At 38.4% G+C, this 26967-nt stretch overlaps 1 protein-coding gene across 3 annotated transcripts in view; it reads left to right on the forward strand.

Moving 5' to 3' along the window:
- The first annotated feature begins 539 nt into the window (after nucleotides 1-539).
- Nucleotides 540-26967, forward strand: part of wnt5a (wingless-type MMTV integration site family, member 5a) — a 32576-nt gene continuing 6148 nt past the window's right edge. The window contains exons 1-4 of one of the 3 annotated variants that reach the window (XM_068051714.1): nucleotides 540-1511; nucleotides 11282-11412; nucleotides 12704-12951; nucleotides 17039-17331. In XM_068051714.1, coding sequence (XP_067907815.1) covers nucleotides 1506-1511; nucleotides 11282-11412; nucleotides 12704-12951; nucleotides 17039-17331 — 678 coding nt within the window. In that variant the 5' untranslated portion in view covers nucleotides 540-1505. Of the gene's footprint in view, nucleotides 1512-3768; nucleotides 3912-11281; nucleotides 11413-12703; nucleotides 12952-17038; nucleotides 17332-26967 lie in introns of those variants that run through there. The other 2 variants (XM_068051716.1, XM_068051715.1) reach the window with 2 other exon arrangements.

Here is a 26967-nt window from a genome sequence, read left to right on the forward strand (position 1 = left end):
GTTGCACACGTCTGCAAGCAAGACATAAACTTGGACACCTCTAATCGAACGTGCCTTTCATATTCAACTATTGCTTCAGCATGAATTGCCTGTGGATTTCTATCATGCGGGTTCCTTCCACTGTATTGTACAAGAAATATAAACCGATGGTTGCATGATTTTTTTGATATCAGCAATAACACACATTCCTTCTTAGGTCAATTCGTAACAAACACTATGATTATCTCTTCATCCTTTACATCCAACTGTAATTGAGTGAAAATGTAAGCTGCATCAATATTGTTGTGGTTTTCATTGTTCACTTTTAAATAGCTTATAGTTATATTTTGAAATGCAAAACAATTGATAATCAATTGTTATTCATCCGATATAAAATGACAATGTATTTTGATGCCTTGTTCTTATTTGGGGGAGGGGGTTGGCGGTGGTGGCGGGAACAGGACATCCAGCTTTAAATGTGGCTCTGCCCAAAGTTGGGTGACAGTGAGTCGCGCATGCGCGAGTTGGCGGCTCCGGTTGCCCGCGGGAGGAGTCAAAGCTCCGAGTTGAGGAGAGGAGGCAGAGTGAGAATCAGAGCGGACAGGTGAGAGCGAGCGACCGAGGCGAGGAGAAGTGAGCAGGAAGCCTGTTGTGGAGAATGATCATGTCCAAATGTCCTGAGCTTGGGCTCCAGGCTCCTTTTACTGCAGACGCGAGTGGATTAATGTGAAGGGCTTGGGGGTTCCTGCTGCAAATCTGAAGGGTGAGCCGCAGAGTGGAGCTCAGGAAATACTTCGTGGCTGCAATCAGGGGGAATCTCCCAATTCTTTAAGCACAGGCTGACCACAGCCTCAGAATGTCAGCAAGGACTTATGAACCATGTTTGCAAGACACTTTACCACCAGCGAATTCCATTTTCTAACAGCTCAGAAGACAGTGGGGAATACAGGGCTGCAAAATCCCAACCAAAGTTCGAGCAAAAACTTTATTTGGACTTGAAAAAGGAAACCTTCCCGAAGCTTGCCTATTTGGAACCTGTGCCAGCGGAGATCAGAAGTGTGTGTGTGCGCGGGGGGTTGGGTTAAAGCACTAGAAGTTTATTGCTGACGATCTGGCCAAAGGCATTTTGTTCCTGAATATTTTATTTCTTCCAAAGTGTTTCCGCACATCACGCCCACAGTTTGTTAGGAGCACTAATTATTTCTATTGCAGATGGACATTGTTGTAAATAGCCTTCATTCCTTGGAAGAGAAATCAGTGGCGTTATTCTCCGCTTGGATCAGTTTAAAAAGGGGGAATGCGGTCGAGACGATTAATTCATTGATTCGGGTTTAAATAATTCGATCTGAAAGCCAATTTTCACCCTGTTGATCCTCGGAGCCCTGACGCCAAGGACATCTCGTGCTTAAACCCGTTTCATGCTTTGGTGGTGGGGATCAAGACGTTAAGCACAAGATCACCGCAGAGGAATTACCTGCTTGATACTGTAATCTTGGATTACTTGGTGACCGCTTTGCCAAAGAAATATGGGGGTAGGTCTGCAGTGAGACTGCAGCATCGTTCGTGGCTTTTTTTAGACGGAGATATACGTTTTGTTATTGTTCTCTTATAAAAGGGAGTCTGCAACTATACTCTGCGCGACCTTTTGTATAAGCGTGTGGTAGCTGTGTGAAACAGTGACCATTTCTAATGTGGGATGTAGTAGTAAACTAACATTAGGCGGTGCAAGTGTGTGCGTGTGTGTGTTGACGCGAAGTTGAGTCGGGAACCTTGCTTCTTGCTTCGGTACTGTATAAAAACTGCAGAGCGTATTACTAACACAAAAGTGGCTTTTATAAGTTGCACACAGGCAGATTGCGACTGATACGCCATCTGAGAAAGCTGGATGTGGCTTTGAAGCGTTCACTAACTTCATCTCAAGGGATGCAATGGTTGTTTATTTTAGTTTTAACTATTTAAGTCTACTTTTATACGACAGGATGCAATAACAATAACATGACTGAAGTCCAGTAAAGAACTAGTTTCGACTTGGGTAAAACATGCACATTGTCCCAAATGGTAGTGCAGGTATTACTATGCTGGCAGCGTGAAAATGTTACACTTCTCCTGTTGGATGTACAATACTTATTCATGACGTGAAAACGCAGAGTGTGTTCTTAATTACATTTCAAATGTTTTAAATGTTACAAATATAGTTTAAATCTGTGTGGTAGGAACCTGTGTGTTCCCAAACGGTGTGTAGCTCCATCTAGTGTGGAGTTGCCTTCGTGCGTTTGTTTCACTCCAAAAAAACTTTCGTTAATCTTTTTAAGCATGCATAATTCCAGCTGAAAAGCCAAAAAAAGGTCAAGAACTATGTAAAAATGTCATAGTTAGCATTCTAACAACGCGAATCTAATGCAAACAAAAGTATTAATTTTCCCTTGGATATCATGTTGAAATCAAAGTGGTGATTTTAAATCACGTTTAAGCAGCCTGTGTCAGTTTGGTGGACTGTATGTGGAAAAATACAACTACAGGAAGCTGCTCCCATGTAATGATTCCTAGTTTTTCAACGTGCACACTTCTGCCGAAAAAGCAGCAATCCGTGACTAGAACGAATATGATTTGATTTACAAACTGTTAAATTCACCGTTTTAATTAAGTGCCAAAGAAAATAGAGTCGTCTACTAGTCTCAGATGACTAGTGAGTTGAAGGCTTGTTAACCCCAAGCACTGTTTGCTGACCCGGGCAGGCTGGACTTCTGAAAGACTGTGATTCTGGGTTTGCCGAAGAGTGGCAGCTATAATGTATCTGCTCAAAAGCTACGGTAGTTTAAAAAAAGTCTGGCAAACTAGGTAAACGCAAGGCCCGAATTTTTGAGCAGCATCAAACTCCAAGGGTGAAAATAAAAACCAACTCGGTGCATTTGAAGGCAGCAGATTCTCCCCGCCGCGAGAACTGTATTCACAGACTACACCGAAACACACTGATTTAGAAAGAAATGCAAAGATTGAAATGCAATATTTTCTTAGTTTGCACAGATCGCATGGCTCGAATTCCACATTTACCAGGAAATTGCCCCCATCATGTCTAAACACTGCTCAATCAAAAAATTGAACTGAGCAGAAAGAAGGTTTGACCGAACTGAAAATTCGCACTGTAAAAATAAAGCGCAAAAGTACTTGCCAGACCAATTCAGACTTTCTGCTTTAAGAACATTTGAGGCTATTTGGCTTTTAAGACTTCCTGAAGATCACGAATTTAATGCTAATGATCTAAGCAAAACATAATAAAACTGTCTTATAAAGCAGCTTTTCTTTCTGACTCCCCATGCTTTATTTACAGAGGAGGGGGAACAGTTTAAAATTAAAAAAGCCTTGCATTATTTCAGTCTGATGTTAACTTTTACAGTGTCCTTGAATTGTTAAATTTGGCCGACTGACTTTTAACGGAGTTGAACTTGTACAAACGAATTTTACATGTCTAAAATTAAAGAGGTGCAGGCATTAATGGGGGAAGAGACGGTAAGTGCCTTAAGAAGCAGCGAGTTTCTTGCCCTTGGGTGGGGGAAGAAGGGAACTGGTTAACAGGAGTGGTATATAACAGGATGGTCGTCCCGAGTCCCTGAAATGATAAGCAGTTGTTACTGTTGATGGAAGGGGCACCAGATGTCAATGGAATCAATAGGCTATCTGCTGCGGTCTGAAATATAACGATAGTAGGAATAACGTGCTATAATTGGCTGGTGATTCTGAATCTTTAGAAGAGAAGGAGGCACAAGCATCAGGGGGAGGGGAGAGAGATAAGAGCAGGGAAAACAAGATGCCTGCCGTGCCGTTTCGAGAGGGTGAATGTTAATAGCTTCGTGCTATGAAGTATAGTGCTGGAGGTGGTAGGCTTTCTCGTGTTGGAGAGTGGGCACGATGAGCTCTCGGTCATTGGGATTTGAGTGAGTTCTGGTGGCTATCTTGTCTTGCCCCCCTCCCTTTATAAATTGGAAAACAAGTCGCAAGTGAATTGCCAAAATGGATAAAACTATTTTTTTGGTAGGAGTTGAATAGTTGAGACTAATTTCTCCAAAAAATGTTTTAATATACAATTTTACGATTTACCAGTTTTGTGTTAGCCAATAGTTGCTTCCAAAGTTCAATAGTTTTGCATATTAATTTTATAAAGATCGTTGTCCCGACTTGTAAAAATATTTGAATTTTTTTAAAATAAATGATCCCACTAACTACTCCAGACTCCTTACCTGATTTTATTGAAGTTATGACTGAACAGTCAAACAGACTATACCAATCAGTGTTTCTAGAAATTTATTTGCGAGAATATTTTATCACCTAAAATATTTAAAACGATACAAGGAAGATCTTTCAAAAATACAGATTTAAAAGGATCAGTGCTCCTTATGTTGAAACGGAAACTATATTGGACTATTCAAAGAATGCGATGTAACAAGCATACTGTAGTAGCTACAGTTAGATTTTAAAAACCGTATCTCAGTTTAAGCCGTGTGATATATCCTACTTTAAAAATGAAGTTGAATTTGAAAAGTTATTTTTATGGAAGTGCAGCGATTGCGTTTAATTCGCCATTTTGGCGAAGAGTGTTAGACAGGTAACTTTTCAATTAATGCTGGTGAAAAGAAACTGGAAACTATCCCGGAGTCACACAACTGGGAAGTGTGTGCAGTGTCCTCACTGGCTTCCATCATTGGTTTGAGATGCTTTGTTTTCGGAGGAGTGCTGGCTGTTTCACGTTGTATCATTCAAGGGGAAAGGGAGCCCCCATGTGTTGGACACGGGACTTTTGGAATCCCAGCCCCACGGTCTTTGCCACTTTGACGGGAAGTTTGGGGGAGGGGGAATTTAGGTTCCACACTTTGAAACTAAGTTTCAATGCTTGCAGTGCCGATTTCCAAATCATTCGGGCTAAAATCCTCTGCACTCGTTTAACATATTAAATAGATGGAGTGTTATAGACTGAACACAAATCTGGTACGTTTCTCGAGTGGTATGATTTCAAATCTTTCTCCAAGTTTACTCTAGCAGTTTCCTTTTGGCGTTGTGATTTTAAAATAGTAAGCGATTTCTAAACAGAGAAATAACGAAAGAAAATGGTTGCGGAAAATGTAAATAAATTCCCCGCAGGATGCCCTTTGAAAACCTGTTGCATAAAACCCCTAAATTAATGCAGTTGAATTCATGTCTCTTATTTTGATCGTTATCGTGTACTGGTATTACGGAAGTAAAGTTTGTATTGTAAGGAAATCTCATCCATTTTCTGCGAGATGCGGTGCAGCTGTCTGCCCGTTGCCGTACAGAGTGGTCCCTAGCTGCCGACCGCATTGAACTGTTGTCCTTTTGGATAAGTTGATAGCTGAGCGCCTCTGGTTACCCGGTACCAGTACCTTGTGTACATAGACGATGGTTTTGATATTGCTTTTCAATTTGGCTTTGGACATTGGAATTTTCAGATAAGTAAGTGTATCTGGAGACAAGTTTAGTGATAAATGAACAGGTTGTGACATCTTGGTGATTGATATCGGGATACGGATATACGGTGAAACTTCTCTGTGCTCCATCATGTTTGGGCATTGGACAGAGACAAGCTTGGTAAAGAGATTTGGTCGGCTTTCTGTCATCTCCTTCCCCCCTCCCCACTTATCCGCTTCTAAAAAAAAGCATCCTTAGCGAGGTGCAGTGAAAAACTGATACTATTTGCACTCTAAGAATATAAAAAAGGTAGTAGAAAGGTCACAAGGGTAGATAGCTCCAATGGAGCAGTAGCTCAAAGAGGCCTCGAACTCCCGTTGGCTTGTAGAAATAAATGGTTCATATTCCATAATGAAAGCTATGATCGTAGGCAATACTGATCTGCACAAATAAATAATCCTTCGCTCGATGTCTTCTGGTCAATCATTATTCTCATCTCCCTCTGTCACTGGTACTAATTTGGAAATCAGGGATTTAGAAATATATTGCACTGTGCTCTGCAACCTCCACCCAGCCCATGTGATTGAAACGGTTTCCTGTTTAAATATTTTTGCTTTGGAAGATATTTACATAACTTTTTGATGCTACCCTAACATGTACTAAGTGCACTTAGTACATTTTATATAAACAAATATTGTGACTAGCGGTAGTGCACTTATCTAGCACTGATTATCATCAAACAGCCATAGAAGGACGGTTGACTCCACACAATCCTATCATCTGTTAGTGTATCAGATTGCAGTCTGAATATTTCAGTGATAAAACATAAAAAGCAGAACAGAGCCTACAGAACATTTTATCTATCGGTCTAAAGACTGGAATTTAACGTGAACCGTACCGCTCACTAAAAAAAGGACCCGATGAAATTGGATTTCCTTCCCCACATTATATTAGTATCTTCAACCTTCGTTACCGTAAACTGCCTGCGGACACTGAGACAAATATTTCATTTCAAGCTTCGTCATTTTGTGTTTATATTTCTGTTTTTTTTTAAATTATAAGGTTAGCTTTCCCATAAAACAAGTTACTTAGTTCTCTTCAGGGTGAGTTAGTTTGTTAAAAGCAACTCTCAAAATAGTCTGCTATTCGCAGATATCTTCTCAACACCGCTGCACTAGCCGCAAAGTGAAAACGTTACCTCAATAGCATCAGGCCAATTTTAATCTTAAACGTTTCAAATGATTAAATTGATCTTCGTCATTGCGATCAAAAGCGGATACTATTTGCCTTCTTTAAAAGGTTAGGTGAGCATTACTGTTTCTGATAAATCCTATAATTTTAACAGTATATCTGTGTGATCACACAGTTTATTTTATCTTCACCACTTTAAGGAGTTTTCGAGTTGCAATCAAAACTAGGTTTACATTGACTAAGATCTATCTATTGGTTTGGTGCTATCATGATCTGTTGGCTTAAAGTTCACACTTGATTTCGAATTTATTTCGAGAACTTGTAATTATCTTTAGAAATAATGGAAGCCAGAGCTAGCGTTTGAAACTTTATTGTAGTCAACTAGTAACTTACAAATCGGCAGTTTATGGCACATGGTGGTGCATATAATTTATTCCTCAAAACGAAGATCCACTCAAGAATAGTAGAGTTGAACTTTCTGTTTTCATCTATGTTTAGTACGAGCTGATTAAATGTTTACACTTTGCTGTCTAGTCTTTTGGCTCAAACTCGTTTACAGTATGTCAGTTGCTACTAAAATCCCTGTCACCCAGAATTCACTCTTAATAAACTTTTAAATTATTGATCCAATACCATATTTCCACACCTATATAAAAAGCAGTGCTTCAGTTTCAGCATTTGGGGTAAAGATATTAACATCTCGAATATTTCAAATTCTTCTTCCACTTATATTCTCACTAATGATTATGGCTGATAAGTGAAGACATTAGAAAAATCTGCTGACAGATCTTTTAACCTTTCCATGTGCAATTGCATTATATTTTGCGCAGAGGAGCACACCAGCACTTGCCCCATATAAGCAAGAAACCAGCTCTGTCGCAGACATTTCACTCACCTGCAAATAGTATCTGAAAAGTAGGTGGTGAAATTCCAATGAATTTTGGGGGCAAGCGATTGTCTTTTGATTTACCTCGGAGGAGAATCTGATGGTTCTAGATTCTAGACCGTTAGGGATATTCACATAAGGGCTGTTCATAGGTTAATCATTTATGACATACTAGATTACTTTTGGATCCAGATGAAAGTTGCCCAAAGTGTAGTCTAACAATCTCTTCATGTAAGTGGTGGGAATAAAATATCTAATCTCCATATTTAAATAACTTTCTCCAATGCTTAGTAATATTTATACCTGTTGAGAGCAGGGGACTTACTTCCTGCAGAGTTTCCCAACACATTTATTTTCAGACTGAACCAAGCCAGACGGGTTTTAAAGGGATCTGAGGCGTAACATTGCCTTTTTTAATCCATGGAGTGTTCCTTGTTATTGATGGTTAAATTATTTCTTCGATCCAATATTCTTCTTGGGTTGACCGAATGCTAATTTACAGGGCGGGGGGGTTTCAGGAGATGCTTGAAACTGCCAGACCATTTTCAAGAGGAGAGGCACTGATACATTAATGTTCAATGTTATACACGTGTTACACACATTTAAAACATGCGAGATTAATTATTAGCCGTTGGTAGAATGCAAATTAGTCCATTGGGAAAATACTGTTCCATCTTAAGTTTATGACAATTTTAAAACTATATTGTATTTGAATATGTGAAGAGAAACATATTAATAAATGGGTGAGATGAGTGTAATTAATTTCATTACCCAAAATCCTATTATAACTTGCAGATATCTATTTCATATCATGAGAAGAATGGATACTAGAAACGTTTAATCTGAAAACGACTACTCTGTATTCATGTTTTAGTTCAATAGAAGTTGAACATTAGTTTCCTTCCCCATTGAGGGATGTTGCTGTAGTTGCACTGCATTGCCCTGTCACATTTTCACGATTGTTCAGCATTATTGATGGATTTACATAAAGTTCTTATATATTTTCACGCCAGAAGTGCAACTTGTAGATCAATGCAATCATATCCAAATGCACAATTCAGCAATCAATCTAAATGTTTTACTTTGCAAGTGGATCACAATTCACTGCTCTTTTTGTACTGTTGTTTGCTCAGTGGGAGCGTTTTAGTTGAAACCCAAACATTTGAAATTTTATCCAGGAATTCAAGAAAGCCCGTTGCTTTAGATTTTAAGATGCTTGAAAACTTTATTTGATTTTGTATAGCCCTAAGATGGGAAGAATTGCAAAACGTTGTTTGCCTACCACCTGCCAAAAATAGAATGGGATGTCAATAGCAAAAGACTGAACAGAAACATTTAGAATATGTAAATTGTCGATGAAAACTTATTTCTAATAATTTGATATCATGCTCCACCAATAGAAACCAGCAAAAGGAATTGTGCAACTCTTGTAGATCTGCAGTCTGAAATTGGAAACATGAATCCAGTTAGGCTGGAAATTGAAAGGGTCTTTAATTTATGGGCGCGGTGCAGTTCTATTTAGGATTTTAAAAAAAAAGTTATATACACTGCAGCCTGGTAACATAGAGAACAGATGTTTCTATGGTCGGATTTGATTAAACATTGGTGACGGAAGCATTTATATGGCTTTGTAGAAAGTAAAATACTTTAGAAATTTCATACTTTGACAGTTAACTCGGGGTCGACAAAGTGCAGGGAATAAACTAATTATGAAACAAACCAAACCCCTTCAAGCCTTGGCTTAAGTTCGCACTAACTAAATATATTTTGGGTGAGTACTTTGTCAATAAAATTACTTTGTTCTAACGTTGCCAACTGTAAAGGGTTGTTTAGAGAATTGGGTTCAAAGTAACGTTTTGAGTTTTGGATCCGGTTAATGCGGATTGTAACCACCTCGTTTAGCTGTAGTGGCTATTGAGTTGATTTCTTTTATATTCGACTGATACATTTGGGGTTAAAATAAGTAATTCTTTGTGTGAGACTCGGCAGATTGTATTTCAGCAAGTGTATACATGATTCTAGTACACAACAGTAACATTTATACACATGACCACAAGCTAGTTGTGTGTCTGCAGGTAAAGGAGTTGAATTTGAGACTTTATGTGCCTCCATTGCAAAAACTGCAATATATGGTCTCGAGGATGTCCCTTAGTTCGACGTGGTCTCAATTACCCGCATTCTCCATGTACATCACAGGGATTTATTTAGGATGTGACCTTTGTGCACATTAGAAAGTTAATAAAATTACTTGCTATGCTTTTCGGTATAATCTGTTTTCAGTATCTCTAATCTTGCACTTTAAAGTGACGTTGCATCACTATAGACGAATGCTTTTTTTCATACATAAATCTTATCTAGCTGGAAAATGATGCTGGCCGACCTTTCCTATATTGTATTTGTTTTAAATCGTTCGGGAAAATGTTTTAAGATTTTCTAAGTAGTTGCCACCTGTTAGTGAAGTGTTTCTTCCCGGGGGAAGCATTCTGCAGTCAGTTGAGGCATGAATTCAAGTCTTCCGTCCTACTTAGGCAAAACTGCGCGTGTAAATAGAATTCAATCTTTACAGTATTTCACGTTAATTCGTCCACCTTCGCCTTTCAAAAAACCCGATTAGATCCTGAAATTGACTATCAGAATTCGATTTTGAAAATTTAAATAGAAGCTGTATTCTTATCCAGGAGGTATAAAGTAGTGGAAATATTATTTGAATTAGTACTTACAGATTTAGGGAACGGCACAATTACTATACTAACTAAAGAAATGAATTGTTTTTACAAGAACCATCTATTTAATCTCCTGTTATGAAATCAAGCGGCTTCTTGTAGTCATGCTTTTTGCACAAAACCGGGTTAGTGATTTTGACCCTCGTGAATATAAACTTGTCTGGAGGCTCGGGCTCCCACATAATTTTGGATCACTTTTAATAGCAATCTCAATGTTGCGACCAAGATGTAAAACGAACGATTGAAGGACTTAAAGCACGCTTACTACTTAATATGTATTGCTTCACGAAGATTATAATGATTCAGGATGTTTTGAAGAATACTGCCTCAGTATATGGACAAATTCCTGCCGATGATCATCCTTTGTGTTTTTGCACTCCAAACCCATACTGGGAGTCACCACCTATTGGCAAATATTTACACGTAAATTATCACCTCCTTTGAGAATAATTAAGGAGACTTCTCCCTTTTCGTTTGGTTACTTTGGCTATATTTCAAAACTATCAAAAGCAACCCCTTACATGATCACTTGAATACAGTATTCGCAAGCAGAGCAGAGGATGTTTAAAGGCATGAAATGTTCGTATATATGACTTTTTAAAATGACATCCACTCTCCAGGGTTACAGAACGTGGTTTGCTAAATGATTTATTATGATTTATTTATGATTTATTAAAAATAAAGCTGTTAATATTGCTGCTGGTACTTTTCTCAAGTAAATGAACATGCCACATATTAATATTTGTTTCAATGCAGAATATTACGCCCTTGTTTGCCTCACTGAGGCGTAACAGCAACTTTATGACCAAATGATCTTTTTTTAAGACTATCTTGTCTGGACTGTAATTGTCCGCCAATTACAGTGATTCAAACACATCTGGTAAATTATACCAGATGTGTGGGAGCTAGTGTAGTTGATGGTCAGCCAATAGGAGATTAGAGATGGTCCTTGAACACAAGGAGCCACCTTTTCACCTAGAGGTACTTGTTAACATTATTGTATTACTAGTCATAATTCTTGTGAACGTTTGTCTATTCTCCCCGGCTTCCTTGATGTGCATGAGTTATGATTTATGTTGTGCAGAGTGGAGGAGAGACAGTGCAAGGAGCGGTGTACTCAGCTTTGAAAAGTGCCATGGCCTGGAGGTACCTGCTGGTTACTGCCACTCTCTTATCGGGCTGTAAACAGGTCCTAGTAGAAGCAAGTTCGTGGTGGTGAGTCCACATTTTAAAATCGAATATGCCTTCATTTTTAAGGTCATCAGTGAATATTTGTGTCTGAACTGGGGCAAACCCGTTCAACACTCTGATGTTGTGGATGTATACACATGTAGTCGTGTACACAATCCGTCCTTTTAGTGCATTTTAACTAGCAAACAAAATTCGTTTCCTAAATTGCTGAATTCCAGGCTCCATTTCACCAAAGTACTCCATCCAGCGATGGAGAAATTTGGAAATGGGACGGTCTACGGTAAAGCGAATGCTTCATGCAATGTGGCGGACTTGTTCCATTATTGAAATGTCCTAATGTAAAAAAAAATGATGGTTCAGGGGACTTCAAAGTAATTGACAGAATGAAGGACTTCCCTTGTACAGATGAATTTTCCCATCGGTGTCTTTTTTTAAAAGGAATTCTGCCACATTAGGGAATTGAATTCCTCTTGAACCCCCCCTGCTGTACTTCTACGGTAGAGTTTTGAGAAACCCGTGCTGGCATAGTCATTCCATGTTTCCATGTTTGATTTCACCACGTCCTTCCTCACACCTATGCTTGTCAAATTTAAGTATAGCACGAACCAGTTAATTAATAAAACTGCACATATATTTGTTATTTTAACAAAATGTTCGTTAAGAGCTAACCTATCAGAATCGCGTGAAGTATTATGATAAAGGTTATTTCTGCTGCACCTGTTTAAATGGCCGTTTAAATGTTAAATGTCCGTGATAAATCGCAACACCGGCTGCAAGTATTGGATTTTAGTAGATTTACTTGAGTTCTAAGTAATTCTACCCGAACTGTAGAAAAAGTACTAAGACTTTTTCTGTGACTTAATGCTTTTCAGTTGTGCAATATATCTACGTTTAAATATTATAACTGTTGGTTTCTTACTCAAATGGATGCAAGCAAGGATAATTGCAGAATAAAAATGCTTGATCAACACTTTCTAATTATTAAAACATATTTAATTTTCAAATGTTTAATATTTAATTTTTTAAGTGTCTAAGAGTTGTTATGTAGTTTAACAGACTCAATTTTCACACAGGCTTTCTTGCTGTAGGTAGTGCTAAAAGTTCATGTCCTGAATGATTTTAGTGTTTTGTCTTCACCATTTACTACCTCTGCCCCATGTACTGTGCCTCATAGATTATGTGTCTTTTTTTGCATTTCCTTTTGCTCCCTGGCCAAATTCATAAAATGCTTAGAGATCTTACTTTAAATTATAGCCTGTTGAACTGACTGTGAATGGAGATGACATCTTTTGCTAAACGTTGTTTTCCACTTCAGGTCTTTAGCCATGAATCCCATTCAAATACCAGAGGTGTACATTATAGGAGCCCAGCCTTTGTGTAGCCAGCTGGCTGGGCTTTCTCAAGGCCAGAAGAAGCTTTGCCAGTTGTACCGGGATCACATGCAGTATATTGGAGAGGGTGCGAAAACTGGCATTAAGGAATGTCAACATCAATTCAGACACCGGCGGTGGAATTGCAGCACTGTTGATAACACATCTGTCTTCGGCAGGGTCATGCAGATAGGTACATTTTCCCCAAAAGTATGCAATGTTGCCTTATGAATTGTAGTTTGTGTATGCACATGTGTGTGTGTTCATGCAAGTATATATATGCTTCTCTCATTGCACTCCAGAAATATACAAATCAACACATCTAGCATGTGTGTTTGTTTGCACAGCCTCCCTTACTGCTTTCCTGCTTGAATTTCCTGAAGCCTTTCCATTCTTGTTAAGTAGCTTGCTTTTTACTTTTTCTCTTTAAAGCATCTGTTGCATTTTATGTTCTTGTCTCATCAATGACTAATATTTCTTCACTTATCCATGAAGTCCTGTATGAGGAAAAAAATCTTAATGACAGCAACTCTTTACTAAAACAAAACTACAGCAGAACTGGTAAAGACATGCATTGACTACAAGTAATGGGCCGTCATATTTAGGGTAAAACAAATTAATTAGATATTTTCAACCAATTTCAAATATTCCATTCGGTAACAAAGCTCACCAAACATAGACTGCAGTAACATTGTGCTGCCACTCGAAGACCAGTATGTGCAAAATACAGTTTGTAGCTAGCAAGACCCATGTTACAGTATTGGTTTGCAAATCACACCCTCATCATCAGGAGAAATCTTTGCATATGCATGTGCAGAGTTCAGCTCCATAATGATAAAGTGTTAATGTTTGGAGAGTCTGGATAGAATTGCCTATTTTTACTAGTAGTTGATGACTGGTTAAAGGCAAGTATTAGCTAAAGCAAATAGGGATTTGTACTTCATGATTTAATTTAGCTTTTTAAAACCCGATCCCTTCAATGTGATTAATTTTGTCAAACATGTGGACTCTGCATGTGTTTCACATCTTGATGGGAACATTTTGAATTTTTTAGGAGCAGCACCATTGTAGTGGATAAAGAAAATGGTTTGATGACAGCTAACTCTTCGTCTGGTTTTGGGCTGCCCTTGGGCAGACCACATCAGGACAAGAGCCATGCTCAAACTGCCAGAGATTTAGACTATTTGGGCTGAATTTTACCAGGCCCTCGATGTTGGGGTTTGTGGCGGGGATGGGGGTCCGTAAAATACTTGCGGGAGCGGCCCACCATGACTCCCAATGCCGAGAAGGCCCTGTCGCATATTACCAGCGGTGGCGACGCCTTGATGCAGCCCCCGTCGCCAAGCAGTGGAGCCTTCATTTCAATATTAAAATGCATTAAAATAAATGTTGATGAACTTACTTGGACTGGGCAGCCACGGTGATATACGATCACTGGCCACAACTCGCGTGCCTTCGGAATTCCGAATGGAGTCTGGGGGTGAGACACTGGTGGAGAGAAGAGAGGAGTGCAGATTTCAGGGTGGGAGGGGTGGAGGAGCAGGGAAAACACTTTCCATTGGCTGTGGGTATCGTGGGAAGGGGTTGAAGGTCAAATGTTATGAGGTTGTGGGGGGAATGGTCGCAATGGCAATGGAGTTTATTCAGGGTCGGTGGCCTTAAAACAGACATTGGGGGGTATTTGAAAGGACCTCCAGGTTGGAATAAAATTTTAATAATAAATGGACACAAATTCCCCTTTAAATATTACAATTTCATGTGAGGGCTTGAAGCCCTTTAAAAATGGCACCGGTGCCAGCACGTTGGCACCAGACACTGTTGCTGGGGACAGAGTGGCCACCCCCTTATATCATCGGGGGCAGCCACTCCACCCCCTCCATTTAAATGAGCCCCCGTGTGAAATATCGCAGGGGCTCAGCGGTGGTGCTTCCATGTCGGAAGGCCGCCGACTTCAAAGTGTGCCGTACTAATAAAATTCAGCTCTTTATGTTTGAAATGGGATTTTAAAAATCTTTCATGCAAATTTTTATAATTATTGACACTTCTAGTTTGCTAACGATTCTATAATTCAATTCAATGTTTATCCCTCAACCAACATCACTAAAAAACAAATTATCTATTCATTATCACATTGCTGTTTGTGGGACCTTGTTGCGAGCAAATTGGCTGCTGCATTTCCTACATTACTACAGTGACTGCATTTCTAGAAGAATAATTCATTGACAGTAAATCACTTTAAGATGTCCTTAGGTCATGAAAGGCACCATATAAATGCAAGTCTTTCTTTTATAAGGTATGAGAAGCTTGGCTTCTAGTCTCAAAGTACTGTATTGGAACCAAGTTGTATGTTCAAAGCAACCTTCATCCAAATTAACCTCAGCATATTCAAGCCAATTAAATATTACAGTTTAGCAGCACTTTTAGTCATGGGCAGGGATTATGTTCTTCACACTTTCAGTTGTACTTCACATATCCAGTTTTGGCCAGTGTCCAATGACACCATAGCTTTAGCTTTTTGAAGTATTGTAAACTGCAATAACTTCCATTCCTGTTTGTGTTTTACTACAAATTGGAGACCAGTTAAAGACCATGACCTGGTGAAAAATCGGAACAAATATTGCCCATCCCTTATGTCCTGTGCAAGAGCTGGTATAATGACTCAGACTTACTTATTTCTGTTTCTGCATACTTTATGCTGTTACTTTTTTATTGCTTTCCTCTTTCACTTTGCCTTAGCTATTGTGTAGTCCCACTGGCAAGGTGCCCCGGGGCTAATTACTTTCCAGCTTTGTCTAGCTGAAAAGCAAAGGAACCAGCTTGCCTTCAAGTTGCATTTGTCCATCTGGAATCCTTCATGGTCTCTTTGCTTTTTTTCAGCATCTAATCCCTATGTTGCCTCTTGTAGCACTTCTCTAACCAATGGACAAGCTCCTTGCCTCTAATATTTCTTCTGGTTAAAATGACAAGTGAAAAGTTAATCTAGACTTTTATTACACCCAAATGTAACCTTTTCAAACCTCTTTTCAGTAATAACTGCACTATATTCTTGTACCAATCTTGTGGAATTGCTTTAAAATATTTTTCTCTTATTGAACTTTTATTGATTTCAAATTCTGGTATGGTATTGAATAGGGGGCAGGAGTTTCCGCTAGGTTGCATTGTCTTTTTCAGCACAATTTGCCCCAAATCAAGCGCAAATTATGTCCAGTGCAAATCAAGTTTCCACAATCTTCTGCACTAGTTTTAAAAAATCCCACTGGAAAGTGGCCCCAACTCCTGAAACTGGCCACACCCCAGATCAAATTAATCACCATTGTGAATTTCCACTAATTGCTCCTGTTTGTAGACCTATGAAGAGGTTTGTAAAATTAAGGATTTTTTTTAGGTGCAAGGACACTAATAGGCACCTTTTAGAAGTTTACATTTAAAAAAATTTACTAAGAAACTGACTACTGTACACCAATGTAATTTGTAACTGGTTCCGTACACATTTTTTTCAGTTATTTAAAATGGGGTTACTCACAGGTAATGAACTAGGCACTCTGATTAAAAATGCTTATTTTTTGTAATAAACCCATTTTCAGCTGTATTAATAAAATTGAACTCTTAAATATATCAAGGAATATTTATTAATGCAAAAAAATTTTTTTTTTAAATTAATGTTCTAAAGCAATGCCAATTGCGCTGATTTTCCATTTGGTAATATGCAATAAGGTTGAGTGGAAATTTGAACAAAATAACTTCTTAAAACTGGTGCAATTTTGGACGCAATTTGCACCTGGATTGCTGATTCTGCTCAAAGTGGAAACTCTTGGCCAAGCTGACCAACAGTGATATGGACCTATCCAACAAAAGTAATGCTTGGTACTTTTTCAAAGGATTTTTCGGAACAAGATTACGAAGAGCTCCATTAGATTTTATTTTCCATTTTTTTTGCTGTAATTCCCCAAGAAGATCTAGGTTAGAGCATTACTTGCTAATACTCTAGAAATAATCTACATATTCTTAAATGTACTGCACAGTCATACAACAATTTATTTGAGAGAGTCAGTTATGTTGCACTACTTTGGCTTGGGTATCTATTGTCTTCTCCCTTCTTTGGATAACATGTAACATATATGACTATTTCATCTTTCCAACTACTGAGAACCTTCTGGGTCTTCCACAAATATGATTTTATGTAGGAACTAGGTTATCAAACAGATTTTGAATGTGATTTTTTTAAACACAGAGTGACTGATTTACTCTTCTGCATTGAAGCCATTTATATTTTCCATTAGGAAGTCGAGAGACTGCATTCACCTATGGGATCTCTGCTGCTGGAGTGGTGCATGCTATCAGCCGTGCTTGTCGTGAAGGGGAGCTGGCCACATGTGGCTGCAGTCGTGCTGCACGGCCCAAGGATTTACCACGTGACTGGCTATGGGGTGGCTGTGGAGATAATGTGGAGTATGGCTACAGGTTTGCAAAAGAGTTTGTGGATGCCAGGGAGAGGGAGAAGATCTATCAGAAAGGAACGTATGATAGTGCCAGGACATTCATGAATCTGCATAACAACGAGGCTGGAAGAAGGGTAAATTGATCTTTCATACTTATTGTTTATTTATGATATAAAGACCTAATCAACATCTACAGTCATAGATCGAAGAGATAGCCATATAATTTTTTGTATTTTTGATGCTTCATTTTTAAAAGTGTCTAAAATCAATCCTATATTGTATGTAGAAAATGTACAGTTGGGAATCTGTGGGATAGGCAATCTATTCCACAAATAAAAGACTTCCAAATGAGTAGATGAACTGGATGTTCCAATGTTTTCTCATTATGAATTCTAATTGCATGAATATGGCATTAATATAATAGTGTATATGAACAGGAACAAAAATGTTGCATGACCTCAATAATTCTAAAACCACAGATATGAGTAAATTATAGGTCTGATTCATTTGGTTGTTTTATTTCTCAAAAGCACTGCTGCCAAATTATGTATCCTATTCCATGCATAAAATTATTCTGCTGTATTTAAAATCAATTTGATTTTGTTACACATTATTGAAAAATATGCTAGTTCTTGGTACTTAAGTAGTACAGGGAAGTAGTCCATCGTTCATGAATGTAATAGAAAATTCCTGTCTGTATTGGCATAGTCCATTGTTCACATTACTGACAATTGAGCTCCGGAAAGGTTGGCAGATTATAAACAGAAGTGTTAAAAGGTAAAAGGAGAGTAGAGCAATTAAGACACATTTAAGAAACTTTTAGCCAGGCAGGTTCAATTACTTGAACTGGAAGGAGCAGGATTCTACATGATAGACTTTGATGCATATACATCTTTCATTTCAATGGAAATGGTATGGGCAAAGATTTAACCACTTATTAACAAAATAGTTTAATACTACCATCATGGAGAAATGGAAGTTCATTGAGCTGCCAGGTTGTACTGTGTCATTTGTGGGGTGGGTGGCATGGGGTGGGGGCGGGGGGGGGGGGGGGGGGGGGTGGTGGTGGTGGTGGAATGTGACAATGCCACCCAAAACGGATTAATTGACCATTCATCTCATACTTGTGACATCTTGTTGTATGCAAATTTGTTGTCACATTCAACCCGTATATTGCAACTTCACTTTAACATGAGATAGAATGTTTTCTTGCTTTTCAGTTGAGGGTGATATGAAAAGTGGGAGAAAGATAACATAAAAAATGTTAATTAAAATTTTGCATATATGTTTTAATATGTTCATAACATGTGGTACATTCTTTTAATAAACCATCCATCATTGGCCTATTGTACTGCTATCTATATTAATTTATGAAGTAGCAGAATTTATATGTTATATATATTATGTGTATATATATATATAGTATATTAAATATTTACATATACTTTATATATATATATATATAAATATATATACACTTTATATATATAAAGTTATCCCAGTTTAATACCAGTTCACTACATAATTATAGCTGAACTGGGAGAATTTTTCAGCTGTTTTTGTTTGACATAATTTGTTTTTTTTTAAATTAACAGGCTTTGCTGGCAAGACCAGCATTTATTAACAATCCCTAATTGTCCTTAAGAAGGTGTGGTGAGCCACCTTCTTACATACAGCTGAATGGCTTACAGAGCCATTTCAGATTGATTCATTTATGAGTCAACCAATTTGCTGTGGGTCTGCAGTCACATTTAGGCCAGACCAGGTAAGGACAGCAGATTTCTTTCTCTAAAGGACATTTGTGAACTAAATGGGTTTTTATAACAATTCAGTAGATTTATGGTCACCATTACTGCTACTAGCCTTTTATTCTGGATTTATTTAATTGAATTTAAATTCCCCAGCTGCTGTGGTGGGATTTTAACTCACATCTCTGGATCATTAGTCCAGGCCTCTGGATTATTAGTTCAGGCCTCTGGATTATTAGTTCAGTAGCATTAACATTTTGCTACTGTACCCCCTAGGTCAGCTGTAGCACAGCCAGATGTACAGTAAAACTCCACCTACTCTGCCCCTACTCTACCCTGCATACTTGAAATTTTCTTTTTTCGTGTTGGGGCAAGAGTTTTTTTTTATTAAATTAAGAGGATTTGGGGGGATTTTCTGCTTTTCAACATCCTAATTTGCAGGCAACTCCTTTGTTTAATTGAATGTTTTTGCATATTTGAGAATGCAAAATGAAGGGTTTAACTAATAGGCTCAGTTGGGAATATTTAATTTCCCTGTCTCAGTTGTTGACAGTGTGATATTAAATAATACTACTCTCAATGTTTGAGAGATTTTTATAATTTCATGAAGTACATTATTCCAATAACTTTATCTACATTCTTTTATTCAGAATTCTCATTCGACTATTCATATTAATGGTTCCTGTACAACTTATGGTTGGAATATAGAAAGATACTGTTCAACAGCATAAATTAAAAATAAACTTGTGCATCATTTCATAAAAGGTGCAGCAGTGTTCCGTGTATTCCAAGACCATAGAAACTAATATATTAATATAATGTATGTTACTGATTTCCAATTACTAATAGATTATTAAAGAATAGCAGATTGTTATAATGCAACAAAGCTCCTTCACTGGCTTGAGCTACCTGCTCAGATTGCACTTAAATGTCGACAAACTTCAATTGATTTTGGCAGGAGCAGAACTTGCTCAAATTTAAACATTTGAAACACTACAATTGTTTTTACATTTCCCTGTCATCCATTCCAAATAGTTTATAGCTTGTCTGCATGGGTACTAATGTATATAGGCAGCTGTCTAAAAACCGAATCTGAAACTGACAATGACGGGCATTATCCTTGGTAGTGAGATATGGTCCAATTCTAATAAAGTAAACTCAAGACTTACTTGAGTGAGTTGTCATAATAGTTTTTTTTTAAAACCTTATCCAAAGACACAATTTTTTTCTATACTTGTACCCATTCACACTTTATTTATACTGGTAATGCCAGTGACTGGAAACTTGTTTTGTGATAAAAGGTTAGAGCTTCTTATTTCGGTTTCCATTTGTTCCATTGTACCACATGTAATATTCTCAGGTATCAGATTTCTTTTATATTGGATGACACAATGCTGAACAAATTAATATATTTAAAATGAAAATAGGCATAAAGGTCAATTGTACAAATTTGCATATACCAATAGGGAGCCCAGACTATCAGGAGCATATATTCAGAAAATATGGACACAAGCTCCACTATTTCATATGCATTCTGGATGGAAATCATGGAGAGCTAACATAAAATTTCCTAACATGTGCTCCTGCAGGAGTTACTGGACTCGTGATCCAGAAGCCTGGACTAATGATCCAGAGAACGTGAGTTCAAATTCCAGCGTGGCAGTTTGAGAATTTGAATTGTGTTTTTTTAAAACCTGGATATAAAAAGCTAATATCAGTAAAATCAGTAAACATGCCAAAAAACTGTTGGATTGTTGTAAACTTTGGGGAAGGAAACGTGCCATCCTTACCCTGTCTGACCTGTGACATCAGGCCCACAGCAAAGTGACGTAATCTAGCAAGCCACTCAGTCATATTAAACCACTACAAAGAATACTTTCACCACTGCAGTGGTTCAAGAAAGCCCACTACCAGCTTCTCAGTATATGTAGGATTGAGCAATTAATCTCTTGCCAGTGACGCTCACATTCTGAGACTGAAGATCCCTGCTTGGAGTGAGCATTTGTAAAATTGGACCCGTATGCAAATTGTGTAAATCTGTTTGGAAATTGATGTAAGTGGCAAAGTGCTCCTCTATTAAATAATATGTGACACAAGTGTGTAATAATGCCTTGACATTTTGGCGATAAGATTTAGTTTTCCTCTGAAGTCTTCAACCAAAGTGATTTCTAGTATTGCCATCAAGACAGCCAATACGACTAGTATAATCAGTTAAATTATGGGTTATTATTGCTAAAGTTGATAATGTTTATGGGATTTAAACACTTTTGGGGTGAAATTGCACTGTTTGGAGATGCTAAGCCATATGAAAGCTGTTTTTCCAGCCAATGAATAGCTTAAGTTCTGTAGATTGCTTTAGTTGCATTGTAGATATAATCAAATCAACCATAATATGAAAGAGGCATCAGGAGGCATTTGTTACTGATGAATAAAGTTGTTGGCAGCCCTAGTCATTTGATAGCACACACATAAGTAAACTCTGTGTAGTGTTGTAAGAGTTAAGATTTAATATTACTTTAGAGAAGTAAAAAGGCTTGAGTTTTGCTTTCATGATTTAGGTTATCTGAACCTCTTGATTGGATTATGGTCTTAACTTCTCTGAGTTCCATTTATTCTCTATTCAGTGCAGGCTTTGTGTGCAGCAAAGTTGAATCGATGTTGTAACTTTATATCTGGTATAGAAGAAATAGCATCCATACTGGATGGAGCAGGTTATAATAGTAGCTTTTATACAATGCATCTGAATCAAACATCATATGATACATGCTTTTAATCTCAAGTATATGAAATGTAGAGTGTTTTCAATGTACATGAAATAACCTGACTTGAACTACTTTTCCATGAGCCATTGGTACATAGCGAACAGCTTTTTGCTTGCTCTTCCGATCAGCGAATATACAACAGTAACTATGGCAATTCCATTCTTCTTGTTGTTTCTGAGCATCCTGATGTGTCTGTTGGGGGATAAAACCCTGATTATTGAAACATGGCAAACTCACAACAAATCTCAAAGTTTTATGGGTATCACTTCAATAAAATGGACTCCCCCTCAAAAGAAACATTGTTGTATTCCCAAAAACCTTGCAGTAATAAAGGAAACCTGCATAAACCTGTGAGGTGAGAGTGACTGCCCTTGACATCAAGGTAGCATTTGACCGGGTATGGCATCAAGGAGCCCTAGCAAAGCTGAAGTCAATGGGAATCAGGGGGTAAACTCTCCGCTGGCTGGAGTCATACCCAGCGCAAAGGAAGATGGTTGTGTTTGTTGGAGGTCAATCATCTCAGCTTCAGGACATTACTGCAGGAGTTCGTCAGGGTAGTGTCCTAGGCCCAACCATCTTCAGCTGCTTCATCAATGACCTTCCTTCAATCATAAGGTCAGAAGTGGGGATGTTCGCTGATGATTGCACAATGTTCAGCACCATTTGCGACTCCTCAGATACTGAAGCAGTCCGTGTAGAAATGCAACAAGACCTGGACAATATCCAGGCTTGAGCTGATACGTGACAAGTAACATTTGCCCCACACAAGTGCCAGGCAATCACCATCTCTAACAGGAGAGAATCTAACCATCTCCTCTTGACATTTAATGGCATTACAATTGCTGAATCCCCCATTATCAATATCCTAGGGGGTTACCATTGACCAGAAACTGACCTGGAGTAGCCATATAAATACCGTGGCTAAAAGAGCAGGTCAGAGGCTAGGAATCCTGTGGCGAGTAATTCATCTCCTGACTCTTCAAAGCCTGTCCACCATCTACAAGGCACAAGTCAGGAATGTGATGGAATACGCTCCACTTGCATGGATGGGTGCAGCTCCAACAACACTCAAGAAGCTCGACATCATCCAGGACAAAGCAGCCCGCTTGATTGGCACCCCATCCACAAACATTCACTCCCTGCACCACCTACGCACAGTGGCAGCAGTATGTACCATCTACAAGATGCACTGCAGCAATGCACTCAGGCTCCTTTGGCAGCACCTTCCAAACCCGCGACCTCTACCAACTAGAAGGACAAGGGCACCAGATGCATGGGAACACCACCACCTGCAAGTTCCCTTCCAAGTCACACACCATCCTGACTTGGAATTATATTGCTATTCCTTTACTGTCGTTGCGTCAAAATCCTGGAACTCCCTTCCTCACAGCACTGTGGGTGTACCTACCTCACATGGAGTGCAGTGGTTCAAGAAGGCAGCTCACCACCACCTTCTCGAGGGCAATTAGAGATGGGCAATAAATGCTGGCCTAGCCAGCGTCGCCCACATCCCACGAACGAATAAAAAAAACTTACTTTTTTTTTGTGATCTATCACTTCAGGAATAAATGCTAAATTCAAATTCTTGTCCAGTATTTTTTCTCCTTCACAAATGCAAAATGTGTGTAATGCTGAGTGCTGTTTTGGAAACATTTATTGGTTTTAAAATAATTCTAAGTTGGCTAATATATGTATATAAAATACAAACTAATACCATATCTCTACCCCCTTCCCAGCTGTCTCCTTTCCGATGGGTGCTGGCATATCTCCAGTACTTTACCCAATTGATCATTCTTAATGTGTGATCTCGCAGCAAACAATTCTGCTGTGGGGAGGTGTTACAGCTTTATGTAATTTTCTCCTCACCAATACCCACACAAACAATTCAACAGGATTGGATTTCAATGGGGAACATTAGCTGATTTGTTTTTCTTTCATCAACTTCTCAACAAAACCTGGAGACACCATTGTGTCTCAGTACCACACCACACTGTGCATTTACACGGTTAGACATTGGGGACCTGTTACTGTACCTTTACATCAACTGAATACGTGTATTAATACCAAATTCCAGCCTTCTTTAACACAAGTACAAAGAAATGCTTACAGCTGTGTCAAGCTACAGAGGAAAATTTAATTGCATAAATCTGCCCTCTGTTAATGTGGATATTTTGCAGGGCTCATTTTCTAATGATTAACACAACATCATGGACATTGCATTTTTATACATTAATTGTCGTACACTGTAATTTGATGAGAGTAATGTGCTTTATCTGGGTACAAAACACATTTTAATAAAACTTTCCATGATAAATGGATGCCATACTAGCATGGTAAATGTGAACTCTACCAGCAATGGAAACAATCTGCTCCTTTTTAATTCTCTGTAGTACTCACAGGCCTGTTTTGCAGTGTTCATAAATCAAGCAGTTGGAATCCATTCTCATCAACTAATCAAGGACATGAATACAAATGTTATATGTGAAGTTCTTTTTTATGAGATGCAATAAATTGTACCCATTAGAAATGATTAAACTTGCAAGCTTAGTAGTTGCAACAGTTGTGTTGGGCTAGTAAAGAAAAGGTACTAAGTTCAAATATTATGCGAAATAACCATTGACAGATATCTATCCCCATTTGACAAATAGGCTGCAATTCTTGTGTGGGCTTTTAGAATTGAAAAATGATTAAGTTCTGTTGCATCTTTACAGAAGCACAGCTTTTCAAGATGGATTGTGGAGCAGCATTAATTGTGTCCCAGAGAGGTCTACAGATTTTTCTGAAGGTGTGAAAGGCAGCTTGGGTATTTTAAAATGTTCAGAAGAGGAAAAAAATGCAGCTTGATTAGATGTTTAAGTTACAACTGTACTGCTACTAATTGCACCATGTTCAGTAGAGAAACTGGGCAAGCTGTTATTTTTAAAGTGTTAACCTTTAAACTGTCAGTAGATCCAAGGACATTCCAATCTACAGAGGCCAGCCATTTAAAAAAAAAATCAAGTTCACCCACTGACACTTGAATACTTGAATCTGAAGAGTAGTTTTATTGAAAGTTGGACTTTGGACAAATGAAATAAATATCCAACATTTTAATAACATCTTCTCAGTGGCTTCCCTTTACCCACATTTTTTTTGTGTAACCACCATGTTACATTTAACTGTTTTAAACCTAAATACTTGATTTTTTCTTTCTCCATAATCTCTATAAGGTTTGGAAAAAATAGCCCTGAGAAAAAGCCTTTGAAGCTTAATGAGCAGCATAAGTTAAGACTGACATGGTTGCATCACGGGCACAGCCAGGTTGATATTTGTATTTTTATGTTATAAAGGGCAAAATGTGATCTGCCTATAATACGAGCAGGTTTGTCATGCCTTGATGAGAAGCTGTTTGAAGTTCAGGAAGAGTGAATTTAGATTTTGTTCTTCAATCTTTCATTACACTGCTAAAATCGGTAATAATAGGTAATAGTAAATGAGTGCTATGTCCATTCCTCATCCAATATGCAATCCTATCGTATTATTTTAAAACTTCGATGAGACCACCATTCAACCGTGAAGACTCAAGGAAATAGAAACCAAGTTTATGCAACTTGTCCTCATAATTTAACCCTTTAAGCCCTACTTTCATTCTAGTGAATCTGTTGTATCCCCTCCAAAGCCAATGGGCAGATTTTGCAGAAAGAATAATGGCAACTGAACGGCACATGTCATTATTAATGTGCAAATCAGCTAACAAATTGCAGCAAGGAAGCAATTCCTGGAGAATTACGAATTGTAACAAGTTTTTGGATGATTTGTGCTGCTCTGTTTTTAGCTTCACAGAATGGTAGCTTTTTGCTGGTGATTTTGATAATGTTGCTGCATTTGTATATTAATTGCTTATTAAACTCATCATAGGAAGTCAAGTCTAATAATTAATAGCAAAGTCCCCATATAATGTTGTAATAATCACTATCAACATCCTAGGGGCTACCATTGACCAGAAACTGAACTGGAGTAGCCATATAAATACCGTGGCTACAAGAGCAGGTCAGAGGCTAGGAATCTTGCGGCATGTAACTCACCTCCTGACTCCCCAAAGCCTGTTCACCATCTACAAGGCACAAGTCAGGAATGTGATGGAATATTCTCCACTTGCCCGGATAGGTGCAGCTCCAACAACAATCAAGAAGCTCGACACCATCCAGGACAAAGCAGCCCGCTTGATTGGCACCCCATCCACAAACATTCACTCCCTCCACCACCGACGCACAGTGGCGGCAGTATGTACCATCTACAAGATGCACTGCAGCAACGCACCAAGGCTCCTTAGACAGCACCTTCCAAACCCGCGCTCTCTACCAACTAGAAGGACAAGGGCAGCAAATACATGGGAACACCACCACCTGCAAGTTCCCCTTCAAGTCACACACCATCCTAAATTGGAACTATATCGCATTCCTTCACTATCGCTGGGTCAAAATCCTGGAACTCCCTTCCTCACAACACTGTGGGTGTACCTACCTCACATGGACTGTAGCGGTTCAAGAGGGCAGCTCACCCCCACCTTCTCGGGGGTGATTGAGGATGGGCAATAAATGCTGGCCTGGCCAGTGACGCCCTCATCCCATGAATGAATAAAAAAAAATTTATGATTACCAATCAACCTTTGCTGTTCCACAGATCCTATTTGCTGATCTTTAAGAAAATATTCCTAATTGTCTTTCTCGGATCTGAAGTGGTTAACCTCACTTCCCCACGTTGCACTCCATCTGCCATACTTTGTCCACTCATTAAGTCTATGTTCATTTGTAATTTTCTCTTCCCATTTTGAGAATAATATATCATTTTGAAATGAACCACACTTAAATAGTAGATAAATGGAGGAATTATAGATCTACCTGATGATTTACAGTACAGTTCTGCTGATGTCACTTCTGCTTTTAGCCAGATCAGCTGGTGCAGGAGTCAAATATAACTTTAGCATAAAATAGGACTGTTAATTTTATGTGCAGTGTTTATTCATACACTATAAAATTGACAATAAGAGGATATCAAAATACCGTTTTTTGTTTGTTTGGGAGTTGTGGAAAGGAGGAGACTTTTCAAACTTTACTGATTTCTTACAGTTTCCTCGGTGTATAGTATTTACATTTTCTCAGAAGCTGTAACCTAATGAATATTCCAAATGTCAGGCAAAACTGATACCAATGAAGTGCTGGCTTATCATAGCCCAGCATCATTCGGATTGAGTCTGGAGTGTTGCCTGCCACAATCACTG

The sequence above is a fragment of the Heterodontus francisci genome, chromosome 19 (genome assembly GCF_036365525.1).
Source record: "Heterodontus francisci isolate sHetFra1 chromosome 19, sHetFra1.hap1, whole genome shotgun sequence".
Lineage (NCBI taxonomy): Eukaryota > Metazoa > Chordata > Chondrichthyes > Heterodontiformes > Heterodontidae > Heterodontus > Heterodontus francisci.